General features: G+C 36.3%; 1 protein-coding gene across 3 annotated transcripts in view; it reads left to right on the forward strand.

Moving 5' to 3' along the window:
• The window catches only part of LOC126236637 (stimulator of interferon genes protein homolog), a 351257-nt gene that overhangs the window by 317051 nt on the left and 10264 nt on the right, over positions 1 to 23942 (forward strand). For all 3 annotated transcript variants that reach the window (XM_049946092.1, XM_049946090.1, XM_049946091.1), the window contains 2 exons: positions 19540 to 19714; positions 19804 to 19917. In XM_049946092.1, the coding sequence (XP_049802049.1) occupies positions 19540 to 19714; positions 19804 to 19917 (289 nt within the window). The remainder of the gene's footprint in view (positions 1 to 19539; positions 19715 to 19803; positions 19918 to 23942) is intronic.

The raw sequence follows: 23942 nt of genomic DNA on the forward strand, positions 1-23942 counted from the left end.
TTACATCTGTGTGTGTGTGTGTGTGTGTGTGTGTGTGTGTGTGTGTGTGTGAGAGAGAGAGAGAGAGAGAGAGAGAGAGAGAGAGTCAAAAGAGCAAACTTAGGAAATATGTGTGTCAGACTCTGACTGAAGAAGCAATACAAAGGATATTTAGTCAGTCTTGCATCTCCATCTGAAATAAGGAGGATTGTGATGACTAAAAATTAAAAATTCATGTGGGATGGATAATATCTCCAAGAAGACACTAGAAAGTTGTGTGTCTATAATATGTAATGTTCTTAGTCACTCTAACACATAATTAATTCACGGTTTTTTCCCAGATAGATTGAAACTGTCTCTCGGGAAGGATGATTCCGCATATGTCAGTAACCAAGACTCATTGTCACTTTTTACAATATTTTCTAATTTTTTCAGCAAGGTAATGTACTCCATTTTGTCACCCAACTGCATAGTTATGGAACACTTACCATATTTACTCGGATCTAAGCCGCACTCGAATCTAAGCCGCACCTGAAATTTGAGACTCGAAATTCAAGGGGAGAGAAAAGTTTTAGGCCGCACCTCCAAATCGAAACAAAGTTAGTCCATTGTGATATGAGATACAATTTAGGTCTAATGAATGACGATACAGATACAGTAGTTTGGTTCGAGTTGTAAGCTTAGCAGTTAAGCTTTACCAAGTAGCCATTGCTATGCATCAGGCGCTCCGTCCGTTTTTATATGGGTACCCTTCATTTTTCACGTGCTTCGTCTGGTTTGAATTGATTGCTTATTTTTCTTTGATCTAATAAGTGCCATTCTCTTTGTTATCGGTGTTTACGTCACTCTAAGCTGAAAATGTATTACTGTACAATTTAAAAAAAAGAGAGGAATCGTCTCATTAGCGAAACAATGGCAAGAGACTGCAATTTGTTGTTATTTACACTGCTGCTTTCTTTGATAATGATCAACAAGAACCAAATAATAAACTGCGTATGATAGAAGATGTTCTGAACGAGAATTTAGCGAAAATTTTTCTCTGTTGAAAATCTTTGCAGATGCCTCTTTAGTACATTACTTTCTGCACAGAAATTAGTCATCTTAGATTTAAAAATCTACTCAATTGCCGTGCTTCATTTCTGACTGTATCACTATTAGGCATAAGAATAATACAAATATAAACATGACATGATATGTATATTCTTCCGTGTTTGCTGTTGTCTCACACTAGTTTCGAAGTTTATTAGGCAGACAGGATTTAAATGAGATAGCAGCAAACACGAAAGAATACATGGCAAAATGTTTATATTGGTATTATTCTTATGGTGAAGAGAATACTGCATGTGATTCACAATTCATAAAAGTTCCCATTAGCAACCATCTCTTCTCACAGGTAGGAAAAAATTCAGAACGTATATTGACAAACATTGCAAACAGTCTTGCCAGTCGGATTTTCGTAGTACACTGAAAGGCTGCTACATTCTAAGATGAACAATACGGAATTTGTATTTACTTCATTGGATAATGTATGAAAATGCAGTGGTTGAAATTCGGGGCGGAGAAAAAAGCTCGTCTTCCACCTTTTTATAAATTTATTTACTGACACAGAGAATTTGGCGCCAGAATTTATCTTTGTGCCTGCAAAGCATGCCTGTGTAGCGCTACATATATTCGACGGAAGAAGTTAGTTGTGGCGGCACCTACCAACGTATTTCAGAACTTCCGCTTACCTTGCACTCGATTCTAAGCCGCAGGCGGTTTTTTGGATTACAAAAACCGGAAAAAAAGTGCGGCTTAGATTCGAGTAAATGCGGTAGCCAGTCACACTTTGGATTTCAAAAGCATCACTTTACTGAAATAGCTATTTATATATTCACTAAGCACATAATAAAATATTTAAATGATAAAATATCACCAGTTGGAATCTTCTGTGACTTATCAAAGGTATTTGATTGTGTCAGTCGTAATATTCTATTAGAGAAGTTAAGTTTTTATTGAATGTGTAGTTCAGTATACACCTAGTTTAATTCTTATTTCATAAACAATTATAAAACTATTCAACAATCTAACCATTGAAATAAAATGTATGACAGACAGCAAAAATGTTTTCAGAAGTGGATTAAAGATGTTTCCCCATAAAAAAAAAAAAATCCTTCCCTGTAGAGGAATTCTTGGATGTCAATAATTAGTTTTTACAGTAAAAGCTGTTTATCGCCAGTTTACAGCAAAAAAAAAAAAACCTAATTTTTAATCTTTTACAAATCAGTATTTAATTCAACTGACACATTCCACATAATAACATTCATCATGAACATGATGTATGGAATAAGCGTTGGGCCTGGTGGTGTAGTGGTAAAGTGCATGACTGGAAAAGGATTGAATCTATGCAGAAATTTTCAGTCTGTGTTTAATCTAACCTACCGTACCCCTTTCAATGATGTGAGGAGTTGCAAGGACGACACAGGGTTCTTTCTCCACGTTAAACTGTAGGTGCCCTTTCTCCAGTTGTATGACTGGGAGATGCGTAAAAAAAAAAAATGTTGGCATGGTGTTGGCCATCCAGTAATGTTGACAAATATTACACGGTTAAATTTCTAGACACCAGGGCACTCTACGGAGTTTAACCGGTAAACGTGTAAAAGTTGGAATAGGTTTGTGCCATATCTCCTGCTGCTGCCAAGCTCTACTTGGCGTGATGGCTGACGTGATTAACGTGGTTCGTTCGAATAAAGATATCATGATCACTTACAACAATTTCCAAACCCTCTACCATGCAAATGCAGTTTTATGATTGTTGTGATCATCATGACACCTTTGTCAAACCATATTTAGTGTGTTTTGGCATTTGGCCACTTGTAGCGCTAGGTGATACCATCCATTCACTTTGCACTAGAGCTGTGAAAGTAACGAGAAAATGTATATCCGTATGTATTCGTTACTACAGACAACAATACTTGTTACAAACGTATCGTTACTCGTTACTTTCGTTACCGATGGTACCGTATAACTCGTATGGAGTCCAGTCACATTCATAAGATTATATTTTGGTACTTTGGTGTATTTTTTTGTACTTGAATCAGTTTGAAGCAGGTTTAACAACTGAATAAAAACAAAAACCAGTAAATCTTGAATTATTTAATGTGATAGCTAAGGACAATTTGTTGCAAATGCACTAGCACGGTGCAATAATCAACATAATATGTAGCCTGTACAACAGACAGAAAATGTACAGAGAAATGTCTTACAGAAACCTTTGGTTCAAATTTAAAAATAATTTTTTTTTTTTTTCCATGGATTTCGGCTTCAGGGAACTCCGCCTATCAGACAATATTTGGCCTGACTTCGAGAATGCTCCTTCTGACAGTACTGAAGTAGCCATGACAGATAAATATTTTTGTGCTAAGCATGACAGCTCAGGATAGAGAAGTGTCCGCGCTTGCCACCATTTTAAGGGACACTCATGCCTACTTAATAACTTTTCTTCCATATATTGCCACATTGAAATTATGCTGGTAATACCTGATGTAGAGCTTGACGTTGCCTTAGCATCAAATTCTTTCCAAATTGAGTCCTCTTTGTCATAACGAATGACCGATACAGGCTCAGGCAACTCTGCTTCAAGTGGTGTTCTTGAATGAATATTTGTTTCCAATTCAGTTTTTAATTAGCTTTTGGCGAACTCTTAAGCAGATTCGTCTTTAAAAGCTAGCCTCTTAAATCTTGGATCTAATAGGGCCGCTTTCGAAAGGTCTGAATGTCGAACACTATTTTTAAACCTTTATTAAATTCTGTCTTCAACTTAAACAGAAAGTTCTTTGCTGTTTCTGTACTTAATTTAATATGAAAATTTTCAAATATCTCCGCTACACTATTGGTGGCTGCTAGCACCTTTGAAATAAACACTTGTGTTTGCGAGGACATTTCTTCTGTAAAGTGCTTAAAAGGCTATAAAATTTTGATAACTTCTGGTAGAGGTAACCTTTTCTTTTCAAGGAGACTTTGAGCAGGATTGTAAAGAAGTCCCAGCGCCGCTTCAAGGGGTTCTTGTGAATAGAAATCCTTTCCAGCATATCCAGTGTGCTGTTCCACCTAGTTGCAACGTCCATTTTCAGTTTTAAAGGCTATTGTCCAGGACTGAACTGTTCTTGTATTGGTGTTAATTTTTTTGTAGGCACTGGACTTCTATGGAAGTGTTGTAAGATTGTTTTTGTTTTTTGTATAATGGTTTCACTGTTCTTAAGTCACACTATTAAATTAAGTGTATGTGTGACACAAGGCAGATGTTCGTAGTCCACCAACCGAATTGCTGATTTCATGTTAGTGGCATTATCTGTAACTTGTACTTCCCACTTACATAATAAATTACTTAATTCCATTTTAATATAGTCAGCTGTATGCTGCTCATGACATTCAAAACATCCTAATAATACAGACTTCAATTCCCAGTTTACGATGTAGTGTAACGTAACTGCTGGAACCGTAACTGCTAGATAGGACGTCATTGCCCAAGAAGTCCAACAATCGGTCATGTTGGAAGTATGAGACGCAGTTCCCGGTTCGTCATTAATTTATTTTCACTCTTACATACTGAGCATCCAGTAATGTTGTGCTTAGTATGTACCTTGATGGTAATTTATAGCAGGGCTCCAAGTATTCAATTAAAGCTTTGAAGCCAGCATCTTCAGTTACAGAAAAAGGTTGCAAATCTTTAATTATAATACTGAAAATTAACTCAGTATTTTTTTTTCTCTTGCAACACTTAAGGATTTTTTGATAAAGGTGACAATGGTTGTTTGTTGTTGTTTCAAATGTTGATGTAGACAGTACAGTACTGGCATTTAAGAAGAAAATTCTCGACCTTCTTGGGATCTGATGAGCTCTAGTGGATTTGGTGAAATTGTAATTATGGTCTCGTATGATGAATGATGTTTTTTTATAAGATTTTTTTTTAATTTGATGTCGAGCCACCTTTCACGGAATATAAGGTATGGCAAAGATCACATTTTGCCTTATCATGTTACTTCGGTGAAAAAGTTCCACAGTTTGCTTCTTTTCGTATCCATTGTAAATTGCACCGAAAAGAACAATACAGAACTGTTTAAACTATCATCCTGAATGACACAAGAATCGGGAAACGAGTAAGAACACTAAGTATTGTTCCCGCATGCTATCTTGAAGGCTTGGCCTTAAGTTTGGTCATGGAATTTCAGAAACAATCAGAAAGAAATGAAATGCCGTGTGGCTAGGGCAGGGGCGGGCAAACGTTGCACGTGGCTCATGGGCGCACAGCACTGCACGTGTGCTGCTCGCGTGCAATCGTCGGCAGGGGCAGTGGCGACAGCCGGCAGTGTAGTGCCAGGCTAAGCTGCGAACGCTGAAGCGAAGCGACCACTACGTAGCGAACGTTGTATTTCAAGAACCGGAAAATGCAGAGTGAATCAATGAAACGGAGAAGTGGAGATTCGCTATCTTTTAAAAAGGAATGGGACAATCATTTCTTCTTTGTGCAAAAACGTGAAAACTCGAAATGTATAATATGTGACAGTATTATCGCTGGTCAGCGGAAGTTTAATATTGAACGCCATTATAATAAATTTCAATATGTTCCCGTACTTAGTGCAATAAAAGAGGAAATTCTCAAGCGATTTGGGGATATATCATACTTATCCCAAGGTTTAGAATAGTCTCGAGACAATTTGCTGTTTCTGTAGATGATATTCATCCCAGTTTGCAAATGGAATTAATAGAACTACACTGTAGATTCTTCAGCGTAATTCTCGAATGAGAGACAAGTTCCTTTTGGCAAGACGTGTAATAGATTTTTATCACAACTTTCCACAGCAAGAGTTTCCTTGTCTCCACCGTGAAGCCGCGAAGGTAATATGTTTGGCTCGACATACGTTTGCGAGAGATTTTTTTCTGTTATGAAAATTATTAAGCCTCGATTAAGAGCAAACATCAGTAATGAAAATTTACGTAACTGTTTGCGTTTGTCTGTATGTAGAAATTTTGTTGCAGACATTAAACGTATTGTAAACTCCACCTGTGATAATTAAATACAACGTATCGTAGGTAATAGGTACTCCTTCAAACCATTTCTTTCAAGCACTCGTACTAACCTTATTCCTTCATTCAATAAAGCAGGCCAGGAAACAAAACGCATTACAGAGGAAGAAGCGGAGAGACGGTATGGTTGGGAGGGGAGAAAAGCGGGTGGCCAGCTTGCCCCTGTGTGCACGCAGAACATCTGTTTACTGCACACGTGCAAGTGCACCGCACACGTGCAGGATTCCTGCCCGCCCCTGGGCTAGGGCCTCCCGTCGGGTAGACCATTCGCCTGGTGCAAGTCTTTCAAGTTGACGCCACTTCGGCGACTTGCGTGTCAATGAGGATGAAATGATGATGAAAGACACACAACACCCAGTCATCACGAGGCAGAGAAAATCCCTGGCCCCGCCGGGAATCGAACCCGGGACCCAGAATCAGAATATTTTGACGCCTGTCGCCTGTTCCTCATTGTCACCAATGTGACCGATCTTAGTTGTATGACTACATTTGCGAACCGCGGGACTGTTGTGCTGTGTTTTGTGACATTAACAATTAAAATAATATCGACATTAGTGAAAAAGTATTGCATTTGAAAATGACACTATATAATGCGCATTCGGGAATCCATTATACCACTGCCGTTATACGGTGTAGGCGCACTTCCTAGCTTCTATGCTGCAAGCTCCGATTCGGTGGTGTGTCAACACTCCCCTACCCACGACTTTGCTCGCAGCTACCCTAGTGATGGGGAGCTCGTAAATGAGTCGTTCAAATGAACGCTTCACTCCAGTGAAGTGTGAACTAACCACTCAATTTCAATGAACTAGTACTTCAAACTCTTCACAGATAGCACACTCCACACTTTTTTCTAGTTCACTCACTCTCTTCCACTCTCCCTCTCCCACTACATCGGCGCTACGTCACTCATCCTCCCTTCACTTCAGTCCTCCCTCTACTCATCTACTGCCTGTCGACGAATCGCGCGGTGTTTGTGGGGAACGATAGGTTTAGGAGGGGCGAGGGGAAGGCAGCGTCAGCTGTTTCCTGCAGTGCTGACATCTTTACCCGTGACAATGTGTGCAGTTATACGCATAGAGATATTTACTCTATGGTTATACGTCGCGTCTACGGATAGCCTACCGTTGGCAGCGCTTGCAGACAAATGAATATTAAAGATACAAACGAAGAGGCTGGCTGTGTGAACACGCACAGCCAACATGAAAATAAAAAGTTTGTTAACAACACTGAAAGAGGGATTTTACCTGAAATCGTACCAATGACTACAGGTGACAGTTTACGTTTTGAATCTGGAGGGTTATTATTCTCAACAAAAATAAAATCTACAGGAAAACTTCTGAGTAATTACTTAACGGAGGTATATAGACTTTTCTATTTTGGATTAAATTTTAAAAGGAACATAAAACTGGACTGCATTTCGTTGGTAGCCCTAGTTTTCAGTCCATGAATACAAAAAATAATATTTCATTTGGCAGATAAAGAAAATGTCGAGCAAGATTAAATTTAATACCTTCTTTATATGTGACAGGCTTCTCTGTTTGTCTTTCCTTTGTCCCCTTCGACCATGCTCTATTTAAGTTAACTCAGACGCTGTAAGAGCGTAAAACGTTGCGTGCACGTTACTGCATAGTTCGGCCATCTGTTGGTCAAATTATGAAGTATTACGAAGCTTTATTGTACGAGCGAGGCGAAGCGAGCGTAGCCGCGGCTGAGCGGCGAACTGGGCAACTTCGCCAGGCTTCCGTACTTGACGAATGAACTACTTCATTTGAACGCTTCACGGCAAAGAGTGAAACGAATGAAGTAGTTCACGGGAATGAAGGAGTCCGACCCATCTCTACTACAGCCACATGCGTCTCTGAAGTAAAGTGAAGTAACCAGTGTTGCCAACTCTAAAAAACTCGAGTCGCTAGATTCAATATCAAAAGTCGCTAGAAAGTCGCTAAAACTGATTTTACTGTGGTGTACTGAAAATGCTGGGAATGGTGCAATAAGCCATTTGGGGCTAGAGGGGGGGGGGGGGGGGGCAGGTAATAAAATATTAATATCGCTTGCAACAACATACATATAAAATACGCTAACGTTTAATTAAACATGTTATCATAATTAACGCAACAGATAAATTGTTGTTTCAATCACAGTAGTCAAATATACTAGAAATATACAACCATATTTGTAACAAAAGAAAGCAAGAACTCAAATTAGGTTACAAAATATATACATACCGGTATGTAAGCTATTCATCGTCGTCACTCAGAAGATCGAATAACTCATCTGTTTCATGCTCTGACAGAACTGTAGTTGATGTAGAGGGTTGAACGTCGCTCAAAAGATGATGTTGCAGTTCGACTGGTTTTGTCGCAGAACAGTAAATTTTGTTCGTTCCAATAAGCTCCAATACATCTGACGGTATGTCAAAAGATGCACAATCTTTATTTTGTTTCTTCAGCTGGTCTCTTAATATGATCAAAGCATTAATTGTCTTTAACGATAATCTGTTACGTTGTTTAGTTTTTATAATGTTCACAGAACTGAATATTCTTTCCACTTCTGCATTTGAATGTGGTAGGCATACAACAGTCATTGCTAGCTGTGAAATCAAAGAAAAAGGATTCTCCCCTGCGGCATTTTTATACTGCAAAACCTCACTCCAAAATCGAACAGTGTTAGTAGTGTTATTCCACCTAATGAAGTTGATATTATGCCATTCTTGCAGCATACCGTCTATGAAATCGCCACTAAAACCCGATTCTTTGGCTTATCCTCTACAGCATTATTTTTATTCACTTTTAGTGTTTCTTCGACATTCAGCATTGAAATTTTTTTCAGGATCGTAACGTTACTTGGCAGTCTTTGTTGAAATTCTTTTATGAGTTCCAGACTAAACTGAATGCATCTCTTCTTCAAATAAACTTTATTTTCTTCAGACAAACTCGACTCAGACAATTTCTGTTCAAACATAAAGCCAAGGTTCGGATTTGCGTACATACATTCGCTTGGAACTGGTGTTGTCAACAAATCAACAGTTGGAAAAACTGTTTTGTCCGAGTGACTGCATAAGAAATACAAGTGTATCTAGTAATTTAGTGGCGTCACTGTCTTCTCCTTCAAAAGCTTTTATTGCTATTTGTACGTCTTTTAAAGCATGTTTAAGGTAAAACATGTAAAGATACATCTTGTACAAAAGATCGGCAGTGTAACAATTGTCTTGAACTATGGCAAGCGAAAAATGTAGCTTTAGTTCTTCCTACTGCTCCAGAATTCTTCGTATTGCTGGTGCAATTGAAAGCCAACGTGTTGCACAGACCTTCAAAATTTTTAGTGGCTGTTTTCCACAATTTATTGTCTCATAAACCTTTTTGTATTCCTCTTATCTTTTGGGTAAAATGGAGAACCATTGTAGGTTTCCCATACAAGAAACTCTATGTTTCTAGGTATGGTATTCACTGAGGCGTGCGAAACTGCAAGCTGAAGAGAGTGACAAATGCAACGGATCAATACCAAATGCTTCAAACCATATTCTCTCTTGAGTTGTTCGAAATGCCCATTGTTTATTCCAACCATTGAAAAAGCATTATCTGTGCCAATTCCTACCATATTAGCTATTGGAAGTTTGAGATCTTTCAAAGAATTCAGAAGAACAGCAGCCAGATTTCTTGCATCTTCAGTTTCTACTACAGCGAGTTTGAGAAATGCTGATCTAATGGTTTGGTTGTTTACACCATAGTACCGTATAACGATACCTAGGATTTTAGATATTGATACATCTGTGGATTCATCTATTAGTATACTGTAATTTTGGTTACCTATATCTTCAACCAATGATTGTGTAAAATATGGAGCCAAAACTTCAATTATAATGTTAGTGCACTTTGTAGGATGTAATTGCATGTTTTTAGCGCCCTCATCACCGGTAAACACCTTCTTGCACAGTATTCTTAAATGATCTACAGCTAAAATAGAACAATGTTCAGCAATAAATAAAGAAAGGGCGCCTTCCGCTCTGCTTGCTATTCTAACTGTAGTTTTCGGAACAATTTTCACAGGTAAGGTGGTTTTTTTTTAAATCAATTTTTTGTTTATGCTTATTAGTTTTCGAATGTTTTCTAATATCACACAATTTAGCATAAAACTCTGTTGCACATACTTGACATCTTGCCTTGGATAAGTCTCCAACGACTGGTTTCAGCCACCCTTTGAACTCAGGTTCTGCTTGCCACGCATCCCGATATTTTTGGGCGTACCACTTCTTCTTCTGCGGTAAATCCATTATGTAAGCCACCACAACATAATAATCACTGAAAATACATTAAAACTCAGGCGAACTTGAGGTCATGAAACAATCTACTCACTCGGTAACTCGATATCAGTCCTATTGTTCATTGTTTTAAACGTAATAATGTCTGAGATACCCCCACGAAATTGTTCTTGCGTTACCACTGTCCATGTAGTAATAATTTGACTGCGAGTTAACATTTCGACAAATTAGAGGTTTCTGGACAGAAATGTATTCTATTATACTTAATATTACGTATGTTTTTTGTCAAATCGAAAAATAAAGGGAGTTCAAAAGCTGAAGAATTATAGATCGATACGCTATCGACCATAACAGGCTAGTGGGTAATGAATAATTCATTGTTCTATAGTCAAGGTTTTCTTACTCTGTAGGCAATTCCCTCAATCAGCTTTATTAAATGCTGAACAATGCTACATGATCTGCTAAGAACTTAATTTATCTTAGTAAATCTAGAACAAAGTCAGTGTAGTAACCATTCTATAGTTAAAATCTTAGTTTTGTTAATGAAAATACGGCCCCAAAATAGTTTTGATTTGTACTTCAAAAGTCGTCAGTACTCCAAAAGTCGCCAGATAAGTCGCTAAATAATTTTTGTCGCTAAAAAGTTTTTTTTGTCGCTAAGACGAAGGCAAAAGTCGCCATTTCTAGCGACAAAGTCGCTAAATTGGCAACACTGGAAGTAACAAATAATAAACATCTAACTCATTTAAAATTCGTCAAGAATGCGTATATAAATTACTCACCTCACAATAAATATTAACAGAGAATATTCCAAAGCCAATATTTCAAATGATGCTAAATTTACTCAACAAAGCTTGTACAGCAGAACCGTATTGTTGAAATAGCATCTACTGCGCCGATGCGCGCGCGTATCTTCCGAAAACGGCCGAGTAGAACCGAGCGCAAAGCACTGCACGGTAACGAGTAACGAAATTATGAGTAACCATTCGGTACTTCGCGTCCACCAAAGTAAACGTTACTGAGTACCGATTACATGATCTTTGTACTATGATGTATTTTTTACACCTGAATACGTTTGAAGTGGGTTTAGTAATGAAATTAAATAAATAGTACGTTTTAAATTATTTAATGTGGAAGCTAAAAACATTTTTTTTACAAATGCAAGATGCAACGTATGTATTTTAAATAACTGATCAGCGAAATGAAAATAATGTCAATGATTCAATCAACTAAATAAACTAAAAAAAAAACATATTGAGCTTTATGTCATAGTAGGGCCCAATTACAACCAAAAAACAAATAGTAACCATTAAACTGAAACATTTGCTGAAAAAAAAAAACAACGTGTGTTTGCGTTAAAGGCGGCGGACCTGCAGATCATCGAGAATTGATCTGCAAACACGGACCAAGAAGTAAGATCGAAAATATTTATAACAGTAACCATCTAAATCATAGAGCCACGCACATCAAATTCGTCAAGAAGGTCTATACAAATTAATCACAATAAATATTAACACAGAATATTCCAATTCCAAAAACAATATTAATGAAACTAAATTTGCACGACGACAAGGCTTGTATAATAGTAACTATATTCTCTAAATAGTAACTACTGCGCTGACGGACATGCGTCCTTAATCTTCCGCAAATGGCCGCGCAGAACCGAGCGATAGATACGAGCCGACCACGGAGTACGGTAACACATAACGAAATGTATTTATGAGTAACGTTTCGGTACCTAGAGTCAGCCAAAGTATTCGTTACTCAGTACCAGTTTGCTACAGCTCTACTTTGCACTGCTCAATGTTTTTTGGTTTAAGCACAGTGCCGGTTATGTATTTTTTCACGCTGAGCGAAACATGTTTCGAGAATTTTTTCTGGTTGTCAAGTGCAGTATTTTCATTTATATTGTTTGTGATGTTACACAAACAATGTGAGTGACGGCGTGTATGTGGTTTTCTACACAACTGAGGAGGCACAGTAACTGATAACCTCAGAAAGATGACTACAGTGCATGAGAGGCAGAAAACATATATTCAAACACCACACGAAATACTTATGTACGTATTTGCACTTGAATATGAGAAAAAATTCTTGAAATGCGTCGTGATAAGCATGAAAAAATACGTAACGAGTGCAGGTTATTATTTAAATAATGAGTGACAGCTGAATGCTTTCCAAAAACATCGATTATGACGTTTGAAATTGAGTAAAACGTTTCTGCTTCCCAGGCCTTTATTAGATAATAAACAAGTCCCTGACAAGTCTTTTGATGCCTGTTATGAACATATACATAAAGTGCGAAAATGCAAGGGGATACCCTATACATAACTTTTGCAGCTTAAAATGTTATTTCCCACATTTGAAAAGTGTAAAAGCGGGGCTTCACTGTATTATTATTATCATTATTATGAAATATGTAATTAACTTTATTTCATGTTGACATTTTCTTTTTGGTATGTTTGAATCAATTGTTAAAGATTTCATAAAGCCGCTAAAGATCTAGATGCTGTGCACTCAACAAAATATATCATCATCATCATCATCATCATCATCATCATCATCATCATCATCATCATACTAGAAGATTTACTAGAGGAGTCTTACTTGCTACCAATAATTTCCGCTAGTTTCAAATAACAATGAACTTTTATTATACAGGGCGAACATTAATAAAACCGACAAAATGCAGGGACAAATTCCTGACTAAATGGAGGAAAAAAGGTCATGTGAAAAGTGTCCAGAAGTGCATCGCTGCCATGGTAGTTGGTGCTAATGAATGAAAGTTTGTGCCACATGTTCCTTGTGTGTTGCAGGCTATGTGACACATTCTATTATAAGCAGCAGAATGGTCCACTATTCATGTTGGGAACAAGACGAGATGGTGTTTGTGTACAGCCAAGCAGATGAAAATGGTCAAGAGGCAGCACGGCTATAGGAAAACAAGTACCATCACAGAAACCAATCACATCACACAATGACTGACTGTCTGAAAGGATCCCATGATCATACAAACACCCAAAAAGGGGCTTGAAATGTTCATTCATTCAACTCTTATTGAGCATCCATTTTATCATATACAATGATACAGGAGTTGTCATGTTACATTATTTGAGTTTGTAATTATACAGTAAATTAATAACTTAGGCCTACGGTGGTAAAACATATATAAATATATATCTCATGCAGCGTATAGTAGATAATAACAAAACAAACAATAATTAATTATTTATAGTGCATACTATTTCATACATTTGTTTTTCAGATATGACTTATCATTATCATTGACCACTCTAGTAGAGAATAGCAGAACAAACAATAATTAATTAATTATAGTGTGTACAGGCAGACCATTTTCATACATTTGTTCAAATATGAATTATCATTATCATTGCCCACTATGTTCTGAAAATCCATGTACTCTGTAACACTGTAAAAACTTTCTCTTAATAACATTTTTTTAAGCTCATTTGTAAAAATGTAAAACTTTTCTATCTTTTTGATGCTTAAGGGAAGAGCACTAAAAAGGATTTTGGGGTGATATATTGCACTTTTGTGATATTGAGCTGTTTTGTGTGTTTCTCTGTGGAAATGATTCCTGTGTCTTGTCGGGTAGTCATGGCACTCAATATTTAAAGAAGAAAATTGGGGGTGAGATTTGAAAAAGCAAATACTTTCGTAGATACATAAAGATGGAAGCGACATTATTTGAAATTCTTTGAAAATTTCCCTGCAGGGCTCTCTTGGTGCAGCCCTTTTCATTATTCTTAATGCTTGTTTTTGAATAATGAATGACCGGTTTGCCAGACTTGAATTACCCCAAAATAAGACACCATACCGTAATAGACTATGCATAAGAGCATAATAAGCACATATTACTGTTTTTGCACTGCAGCAGTTTTTCAGCATTCTGAGTATATAGCAGCATTTACTTAGCTTTTTATTGAGCATTTCAATATGTTTATCCCACTTTAGATGCTCGTCTAACCAGATACCTAAAAATTTTGTGTTTGACGTTTGTAAAATCTTCTGTTCACCAAATTTCAAAACTATATCGGGCTTTACTTTATTCAATACATGGCTGAAATTCATCCATACTGTTTTTCTCATTTACAAGTAAATAGTTATCTCTAAACAATTTTCTTGCTTCTTCTTGTGATATTTCTACTTTGTGTTGCAAGTCAGTCTCATTTTGAGCTTTAATAAAAAAAGCTTGTATCGACCGCATACAATACACCATTAGCTAGTATTAAACAGTTTGGTAGGTCATTTATGAAAATCAAGAACAAGAGGGGTCCCAGCACAGAACCTTGTGGCACTCCATTACTAACTTTCTTATATTCTGAAAAGTAAGAGATTCCTTTGTGAACTATTTCTGCTTTCTGGTATCTGTCTGACAGGTATGATTTAAACCAGCTGTGAACAGTACCACATACACCATAGCAATATAGTTTCTCAAGCAATAATTGATGATCAATAACATCAAATGCCTTTGATAAATCTAAAAACACCCCACAGTTTACTTCGTTATGATCTATAGAGATCAGAAGTTTTAGGAAATTATATACAGCTGTTTCAGTTGACCTATTTTTTCTGAAGCCATTTTGCTCACTGACTAATATTCTACTTGTGTTCAGGAAAGCGAAGAGTCTTTCATGCATTATTCTTTCAATAACTTTTGAGAAGCAGGATATCAAGGATATGGGTCTGAAGTTTTTTACATCATGAGGATCACCATTTTTATATAATGGTTTTATTATTGACAGCTTTAGTTCTTTAGGGAAAGTGCCAGTGCTGAAAGATGCATTAATTATGTCTACAAGGGGATGAGCAATATTTATGCTGTGTTTAAGTACTTTATCTGGAATGCCATCAGCGCCACAAGACAATTTATTTTTTAGTTTGTTGATTGCGTTCTGTACTTCTTGTACACTTACAGGGTATAAGAACATAGTTTTAGGATTTGTGTAGATGTTATGTGTAATCTTTGTTTGTCTTTGGGTTTTTATGAGGCTTTGTACAATACTTGCATAATGAAGGTTGAATATATTGGCAATACGTAAAGGATCACTTATAGTTTTGTCCTCACTTTTAATAACAAAGCTGCTGTCTCTTACTTTATTTCTGCCTACAGTTTTATTTATCACATTCCAAACTGATTTCATTTTCTTGTTGTCCTTGCTTCTACTGATGGATGAGTCATTATGTAACTTTTTTGCTGCATTAATGACTCTCCTGTACAATTTTCTGTAACAGGTGACATACTGTTTCAGAGCTGGATTTAGCCTGGCTGATTTACTTAGCTTTCTAAGTCGCTCTCCAGATCCCCTGTGTTACCCAAATATTAGGCTTGCTTTTTATTTTAATTTTCTTAAGAGGGAATGCAATTTCATAGTTATGTTTATAACAAGTTAAAAATGACTCGAATTTCATATCCATGGTGTCGAGTTTGTCTAAATCCCAGTATGAGTATTTTACTGGCTTATTAAAAACCCTGATATTGTCCTCATTGATACATCTTCTGTATATATATTTCTCACGTATTCTAGAATTTGTGCGCAGTACATTATTTATATAGAGTTTTATTGCTTTGTGGTCCAAGAACCCTGTGTCAGTTAGGCCGGTATTACACTATCAAATTTCTTTGTCAAAGATTTGATCAAAGATGTGATCCAATATTCCGTCCAATATATTTGACAAAGATCTTTGACGTGGCGCTAGAAGGGGTATTACACTGTCATCAAATTTTTCGTCAAATTTCAAGATGGCTGACAATAACTTGTTATTTAACCACAGCAGTTCTACGTACTCCAATTGCATTGTGTGCACATGCGGAAAAGAAGTGGGGGGAAAAAATGGAACCATACATACGAGGTTGACAGTCTTAAAAGTCCTGGGATTACAACTTGATAATAAATTCAGTTGGGAGGAGCACACCACAGAACTTCAGAAAGGCCGTAACAAATCTGTATTTGCAATTCGAGTGTTAGCAGACATAGGCAACATAAAAATGAAAAAGCTTGCATACTTTCATTCCATAATGTCATATGGGATAATATTTTGGGGGTAAATCTTGAAGTCAAACAAAAGTTTTCAAGGTCCAAAAGCGTGTAATACGTATTATTTGCAGAGTAAATTCACGGACCTCCTGCAGAAACCTCTTCAAAGAACTGGGTATACTAACTACTGCCTCTCAGTATATTTACTTCTTAATGAAATTTGTCGTAAATAATATATCTCTTTTTCCAACAAACAACTCAGTTCATACATACAATACCAGGAACAAAAATGATCTGCACAAGGACTTAAAAGCACTTACTTTAGTTCAAAAAGGGGTCCACTACTCAGGAACACTCATCTTCAATAATTTGCCAGCAAACATAAAAAATTTAGTTAGAAATAAAGATCAGTTTAAAAGGAGCCTGAAAGACTTACTACTGGCCAACTCCTTCTACTCCATTTGCGAAATTTTTAATAGAAACAAATGATGTATTGTATTTATTCATACTATTAGTATTGTTATTTCAGCTTAAAAAAATCGACATGTTCCACATCCACGAGAATCTCCTCAGCACGGATCTATGGAACGAAAAACTAATCTAATCTGGGTGAAGCCGTGGGTTTTACGACGACACGATAAAAGCATTCAACAAAACTTGTTACGTGAGCTTACAGTGGAAGACGTCAAGTCGTACATCAATTACTGAAGAATGGATGAGCATACATTTCTGTATGTGCTCAATGAAGTGTATCCTCATATCACAAAGCACAATATTCACTTAAGAACTGCTACATCTTCAGAAGACAGGCTCACTATAACACTCCGATTCCTTGCTACAGGAGAGGGTTATGTTAGGTTGGGTTAGGTTAGGTCAGGTTAGGTCTCCAATCTTCTTAATCTATTTTTGTATTCAGCGTGCCTCACATTGTAAAGCGCCTCATCAGCTTCAGACATCTCTATTAATTTTGTAGTTGTCGGCACACACCAATTGTATTTACCGGCAATGGTTATAAAAACACTACAGACGACAGAACGCTGCAGCGATGCTAGTGCTCCATGTGGTAACATGTCACATTGCAGTGAACAGAAGACAAGCGGTTTCTTTGATCAAATATACAGCGAGGCCCTAGATTTGATCAAATATTGGACGACATTTGATAAAGTCCCTATTACACTATCAAATATCTTTGACAAAGATATTGGACAAAGAAATTTGATAGTGTAATACCGGCCTTACTTCAATAACATGATCTAGCTTTTGCAAGTCAAAAAATATTTGATCTATTATTGTTTCAGAGTGTTTTCCATATCTAGTGCATTTATGGTCAGATGTGAATATAACAAATTGTTTAGTTTTGATACTATTTGACAGTTCATTTCAAAGTTGACATTGAAATCACCAAGTACAATAATGCTCTCTGTAAAATGTCTTAATTCACTAAAAAGTCTTTCAACACTGTCTAAAAACGCCATAAAGTTCCCTGATGGGGAATGATATATGCACACAATAATTATTTTGGGTTCTATAAGTTTGCACATACTGTATTCAAACTCTTTTTCGGTGTGTTTTATCTTACTGGGTTTAATTTCTTTACATTCAATTCCTTGCTTCACATATATACATGTTCCTCCCCCTTTAAAATTCGCTCTATAAAAGCTACTGATCATTTCAAATCCTGTTATTCTGGCTGTACAAGTTTGGTTTTCTTTTAGCCAGTGGCTCACTTATACATAAAACTGAAATATCCTTTAATTGATCCATCAGAAGCACATCTAGTCCAGCAATCTTACTAATTAGACCCTGGACATTTTGATATAATATAGTTAATGATATGTTGTCTTTCAAATCCCTCACACTGTTCACCTCGTTGTTTGGTTGCTGCTTGTCTTGAATAAAAAATCCTTCAGATGGCTTGGTGGAGACATTCTTCTTTTGCTCAAGGGGCGGATGGTTTCTAAAGCTTCTGGAGGTGTAGTAGATACTGTCATTGCTGATACTGCTGGTATAGCTTGTTCCGTTTCTGATCACAATTTTTGTGTTGCAGAAGATACTGCTGTGTGATATAGTTGGTGCCTGTGAAGGTACTTGTTTTGATATAAGCGTCCTGCCTCTCGACCATTTCCATTTGCTTGGCCGTACACAGACACTATCTTGGCTTGTTCCTTACATGAATAGCATACCATTCCTGCTTATGGTAAGCTGTGTCAATCACATTGCCTGCAACACAGAAGGAACACATGGCACATGATCAGAGGAACTTTCATTTGTCAGTGCCAGCTACCGTGGCAACAATGCATTTCCTGAAAAATGACAATAGGACCTTTCTTCCTCCATTTCCAGTCAGGTATCTGTCACTGCAGTTTGTCAATTTTATTAATGTGCAGCATGTACATGTAGTACATGTATGTGGTTGCAGCAGTGACCAAGATTGTACTGTTTAGCTTTACACCAACTCATATTTAATTTTGTTATTGAGTTGCACGCCCATGGACTGGAGTAATCTGAGCTCCTTCTCAGCACTCCATACAATATAGTAGCTCCACGCCACATCTGCTGTCTAATTCCATCTACCACATGGCTGCCCAAGGAGTACCTCGAACAAATTATAAAACACAAAACATATAACGGGATATCACCTACACATAAATAACAACTTTTTGTCCAAAATCAAACAATGGAAACTCCAGGTTGAAATATCAGGAATGTGAGGAAAAGGATAGATTGCTACTCACCATAAAGGTGACATGCTGAGTTGCAGAAAGGCACAATGAAATACTGTAATGATTTAGCTTTCGGACAAAGCCTACTGCACAAAAGAAAACACACACACACACACACACACACACACACATTCATTATGCTTTCCAGTCTGAGCTGCCAGAGATGTGGTGGTCATGTGTGCCTGGGGTGTGCTTGTGTGTGTGTGTGTGTGTGTGTGTGTGTGTGTGTGTGTTAGAAAAGAAGGCTTTGGCCAACAGCTAAATTGTTACATTCTTTTCATTGTGCCTGTCTGCAACTCAACATGTCATCCTTGCAACTTATTATCCCATATACTTGTTATTAAAATTATAATAAGGTTAGTTGCACACATTTGCTCATTTATAGCCCGTAAGGGTACAGAAAATATTGCACCTCTATTGTTTATGAGAAAATTTCAGAGATTAATTTGGCTGAATTCTGTACTGTCAGAATGCATTTCCCCAATATTTCTTTGAATCCTTTTTCTTCTTGCAGAGCTTGGAATCACATATTTTGAATAGAGCAGGTGTACAACAACGTGTGTATAAAAACTCTGTATACAGGATAAAAAATCCTAATACAAATGATGAACCTGTATACGTAGCTGCAGAAGGTGCAACTCCTTTGAAAAGCCTCCACGATGCTATTTCTCGAAGTGGAGAAAATCAAGGTGATAAGATACATCCATATCAAATACAACTTTGCAGTTAAAATCCTCAACTTATTAACATACCTTTTATGTTTTTCAAACTCTTTCAGTATTTTACAGAGAACACTTACAGGAGCTGATGTCACTTTTCTACAAAACGTTACGTAAAATAATAAAAGCGGACCGCGATTGTCGCGATTTGTGTGAGATTGTATATTACATTGGTAAGTTACGGAAAAGACATCATATTAGTCATTCTTATCTGTTTCTGTCAATTTTTATATTAGCTATCACTATTTATCATATGACACACATTGTACGAGGGTCATTTTAAAGTAATAACTGATTTGTAATGGATTAAGAGAAACTTTATATATGAATGTAAGTTGTGTGATAAACTACAATATGCACATTTGTTTCATAGGCACCATGAACATTTAAACATTTGTCACGTTTTTGGATCCCAGCATCAAAGAACTCTGCTGCCTGACTGTTAAACCAGTTAGTAAAACTTTCTTTCAATGTGTCATCATTTTCCAAGTGCTTTCCACAATGACATTTCTTCAGTTTTGGAAACAGATTGAAGTCTGATGGTGCTAAGTTAGGGCTGTATGGTGGATGGTCCAGAAATTCCCAGTGAAACTTGTCCAGTTGTGTCTTTGTTCTATATATATATATATATATATATATATATATATATATATATATATATATATATATATATATTGTTTATAAAAACAACATTGTTGATTTTATCGGATTTTGAAAAACTGTATTTTTAAAATTCTCAAAAAAATATATGTGAAAGGTACACTTTACATCTACATATTCTGAAAGTTTCAACTTGGGATGAGCATGGGATCAGTATCAAAAGCAATTTTATGTTTACCACGATTCTCCAAAATCACAGTCAGATAGGTGAATTTCTATTATTTTGCTACACATGAAAATATTACAGTGTTAAATTTTGTTACATGGTCCACAAATTGTACTTGAAACGAATAACTGCTTATTAAACTTAAATGCTAACTATTTATTAATAGACCCACACATTCTTTTGTTGTGAGGCAGCTGTAGTGAAATTATGTGATTAACTCTGAAATGTGTTTTGAATTTAGCTTAAAGTGTGTTTTGAATTTAGCTTAAAGGTACTTTTGTACAAATCTCACAAGAGTATGTAAGTTTGTATGCCTACAACCAGTTAATGTTTGCATACTATTAACATAATGAAATATTTTTTTACAGGAAGTGAAAGAATAAAGAAGTAATATTGTGTAGTATTGAATATAGAAAGCTGGGGCATTCAACTTCAAAACCATTTTTTTAAATTAGTTTGTTCACTTGAGAAATGTAAAATGCCTAAAATTTCAGTTTTGTGCTGTAATCCATTTAATGAAAAGGGCCACAATAACCACAAGAAAACTTACGGCCTGTTTCATAATGGATGATAGCAAGAAAACCTTTCTTAACTTTAAATCAAAAAGAGTGTGACAACTGCCGTAAAAAAATTGCACGAGTAGAAATTTGTGATACGTCTAGCACAGAAAATGATGATGATCTACTGTATTCTGTGGTGAAACAAGGAAGTGAAAAGGTTTTATGTGATAGTGGCATAAAAGACATTGCAGCAACTGAGGCCTTAGAAAGGTTGAATGCTTCTTTGCAGTCTGTTGGCGAATCGCCAATTAAGAAGAAACGACTGTGTGAAGCAAAATATCCTAAGGAATATTATTGCTTCCTTCCGAAAAAGAAGAAGAGGTACATGATCATGCAGAATCTGAGAGGATCAGTCAGCTAAAAGATAAATTTCGTTCATGTACATCTTGAAGTAAACAGGTGGAAATTCTTACCTTTTTACCTAAAAGCTGGAGTGTTAAGAAGCTTTCAAGATGAATTTAACGTAACAAATTACATGGCTCGAAGAGCAAAAGATTTGGTGAAGGCCCAGGGAATTTTGTCTTCACCAAACCCAAAACCTGGCAAGACTTTATCAAACAACTGCTGATTTTGTTAGAGACTTTTATTGTTCTGATGAGATAAGCAGGGCAATGCCTGGGAAAAATGATTTTGTGCTTGTGAGAGATAATGGAGAAAAACTGCTAGTTTTAAGTAATTTGAAAGAATTTAAAGACAACCATCCGGAGCTCCACATTGGATTTTCGAAGTTTGCAGACCTACGTCCCAAAAATTGTGTTTTAGCTGGAAGTAGTGGTACACATAGTGTCTGTGTGTGTACTACCCATAAAAACTTCAAACTCATGCTGACTGGATGTAACATTCCTCAGCTGACAAAGGATGAAGATAATCCAATAAAAACTTACAAAGACTGCATTGCAAGAGTTGTATGTAATCCGTCATTACCTGCTTGTCATTTTGGTGAATGTAAATTCTGCTCTGGCCCAGAAACATTTAAGACATATTTACAAGATTTGTTGAATACTAATGATATTGATAATATAACTTATCAGTGATGGGTTTCCGTTGATCACAAATCTCTAGAAACAATCATAAAATCATCTGACAACTTTATTGATTGTTTTTTTGATAAATTAAAATCGCTTACACGACATTCATTTGTTGCTAGTCAACAATCAACCTTCCAAAAGAGACTGAGAAATGAACTTAAAGAAGACGAGGTCTTAGCAATCTGTGACTTTTCTGAAAATTACTCCTTTGTTATCCAGGACGAAGTTCAAGGCTATCACTGGACAAACATGCAAGCAACGATTCATCCCATTGTTGCTTATTATAAGGATGGGAACAAACTTGAGCACACAAGTCGTGTAATCATATTAGAATGCCTAACACATGACACTGTTGCTGTGCATTTGTTCCAATCATACTTCATGGACTTCCTGACTGTTAAATTCGGTATAAAAACAAGAAAAATATATTATTTCTCTGATGGAGCAGCAGCAGCTCATTATAAAAATAGGAAGAACTTTATCAACCTGTGCCATCATGAAGAAGATTTCCAAACTGAAGCTGAATGGCATTTTTCAGCCACCTCGCATGGGAAGGGAGCTAGTGATGGTGTTGGTGGAACAGTTAAACGACTTGCAGCTCAAGCAAGTCTGCCACGGCCATACAGTGATCAAATGACACCAAAACAACTTTTTATGTTTGCCAAGGATAACATAGAAGCAACAAACTTCAAGTATGCTACTAAAGAAGATCACAAAAATGAAGAAATAAAGCTTATGGAGATTTGAGAAATGCTGCAATATTGTGGGGACACAAAAACTTCACACTTTTATTCCTTTTAGCAAGGACAAAATAATAACAAAAGTGTATTCAAACTCTGATGACACTAAAATTGAACTGGTGACAGTTTCTGACAGTGATACAATGCCATTCAAAGACATAAAAGGATATGTTGCTTGTGATTATAATGGACTCTGGTGGTTAACCTGTGTACTTGAAAAAAAAAAAAAATCAGGAGAAGGATGAAATCACAGTTAGTTTCTTACCTCTACATGAACTGTCACCATCTTTTACATTTCCGAGTCATCCAGATATTTTTTCCATAAGCAGTAGGGAAGTAGTGCCAATCGTGAAGCCTCAAACTCCTATAGGGCAAACATATAAGTTATCCAGTGCAGAAATGTTGATGTGCAACAGACTGATTAGTTCGAAGTATGAAGAAGTGCACTAATAGGATGCCTATTTGTAAATAATAGTAATTACTAACTAAATTTAGGTGTGATCTCAGATATTCATCTTTTGTGTTTTTTATTTATTTATTTTTTTAAGTTTTCATTTTGTATTTATTAATTACAGAAGCATAAAACATATGTTCTTTTGTCAATTATAAGTTATATTTAATTTACACATTTTACAACAACATACAGCTGGTGAGAAGTAGGCCTAATAGCTAAAATAAATTAGTTTTTACGAATTTTTAAAGCGCCACCCTTAATGTAAAATTGCTTTTTATAGTGATCCCATGGCTCATCCCAAGTTGAAAATTTCAGAATATGTAGATGTAAAGTGTATCTTTCACATATATTTTTTTGAGAATTTTAAAAATACGGTTTTTCAAAATTTGATAAATTCAACAATTTTTTTTAACAATTTGTGTATATATGTTAAACTAATGATGATTGGTATCATACAAAAGCTCTTTATAAGAGCTTTCCAATGAAGTAAATTTTATGGTTCTAGCTTAATTAGAACATGAGCTGTAAAGAAAACAACATTGTTCAGTCAAAAATTTGTCATCTTTTCAATTTTTGAAGGTCCATTACTC

The sequence above is a fragment of the Schistocerca nitens genome, chromosome 2 (genome assembly GCF_023898315.1).
Source record: "Schistocerca nitens isolate TAMUIC-IGC-003100 chromosome 2, iqSchNite1.1, whole genome shotgun sequence".
NCBI classification, from domain to species: domain Eukaryota; kingdom Metazoa; phylum Arthropoda; class Insecta; order Orthoptera; family Acrididae; genus Schistocerca; species Schistocerca nitens.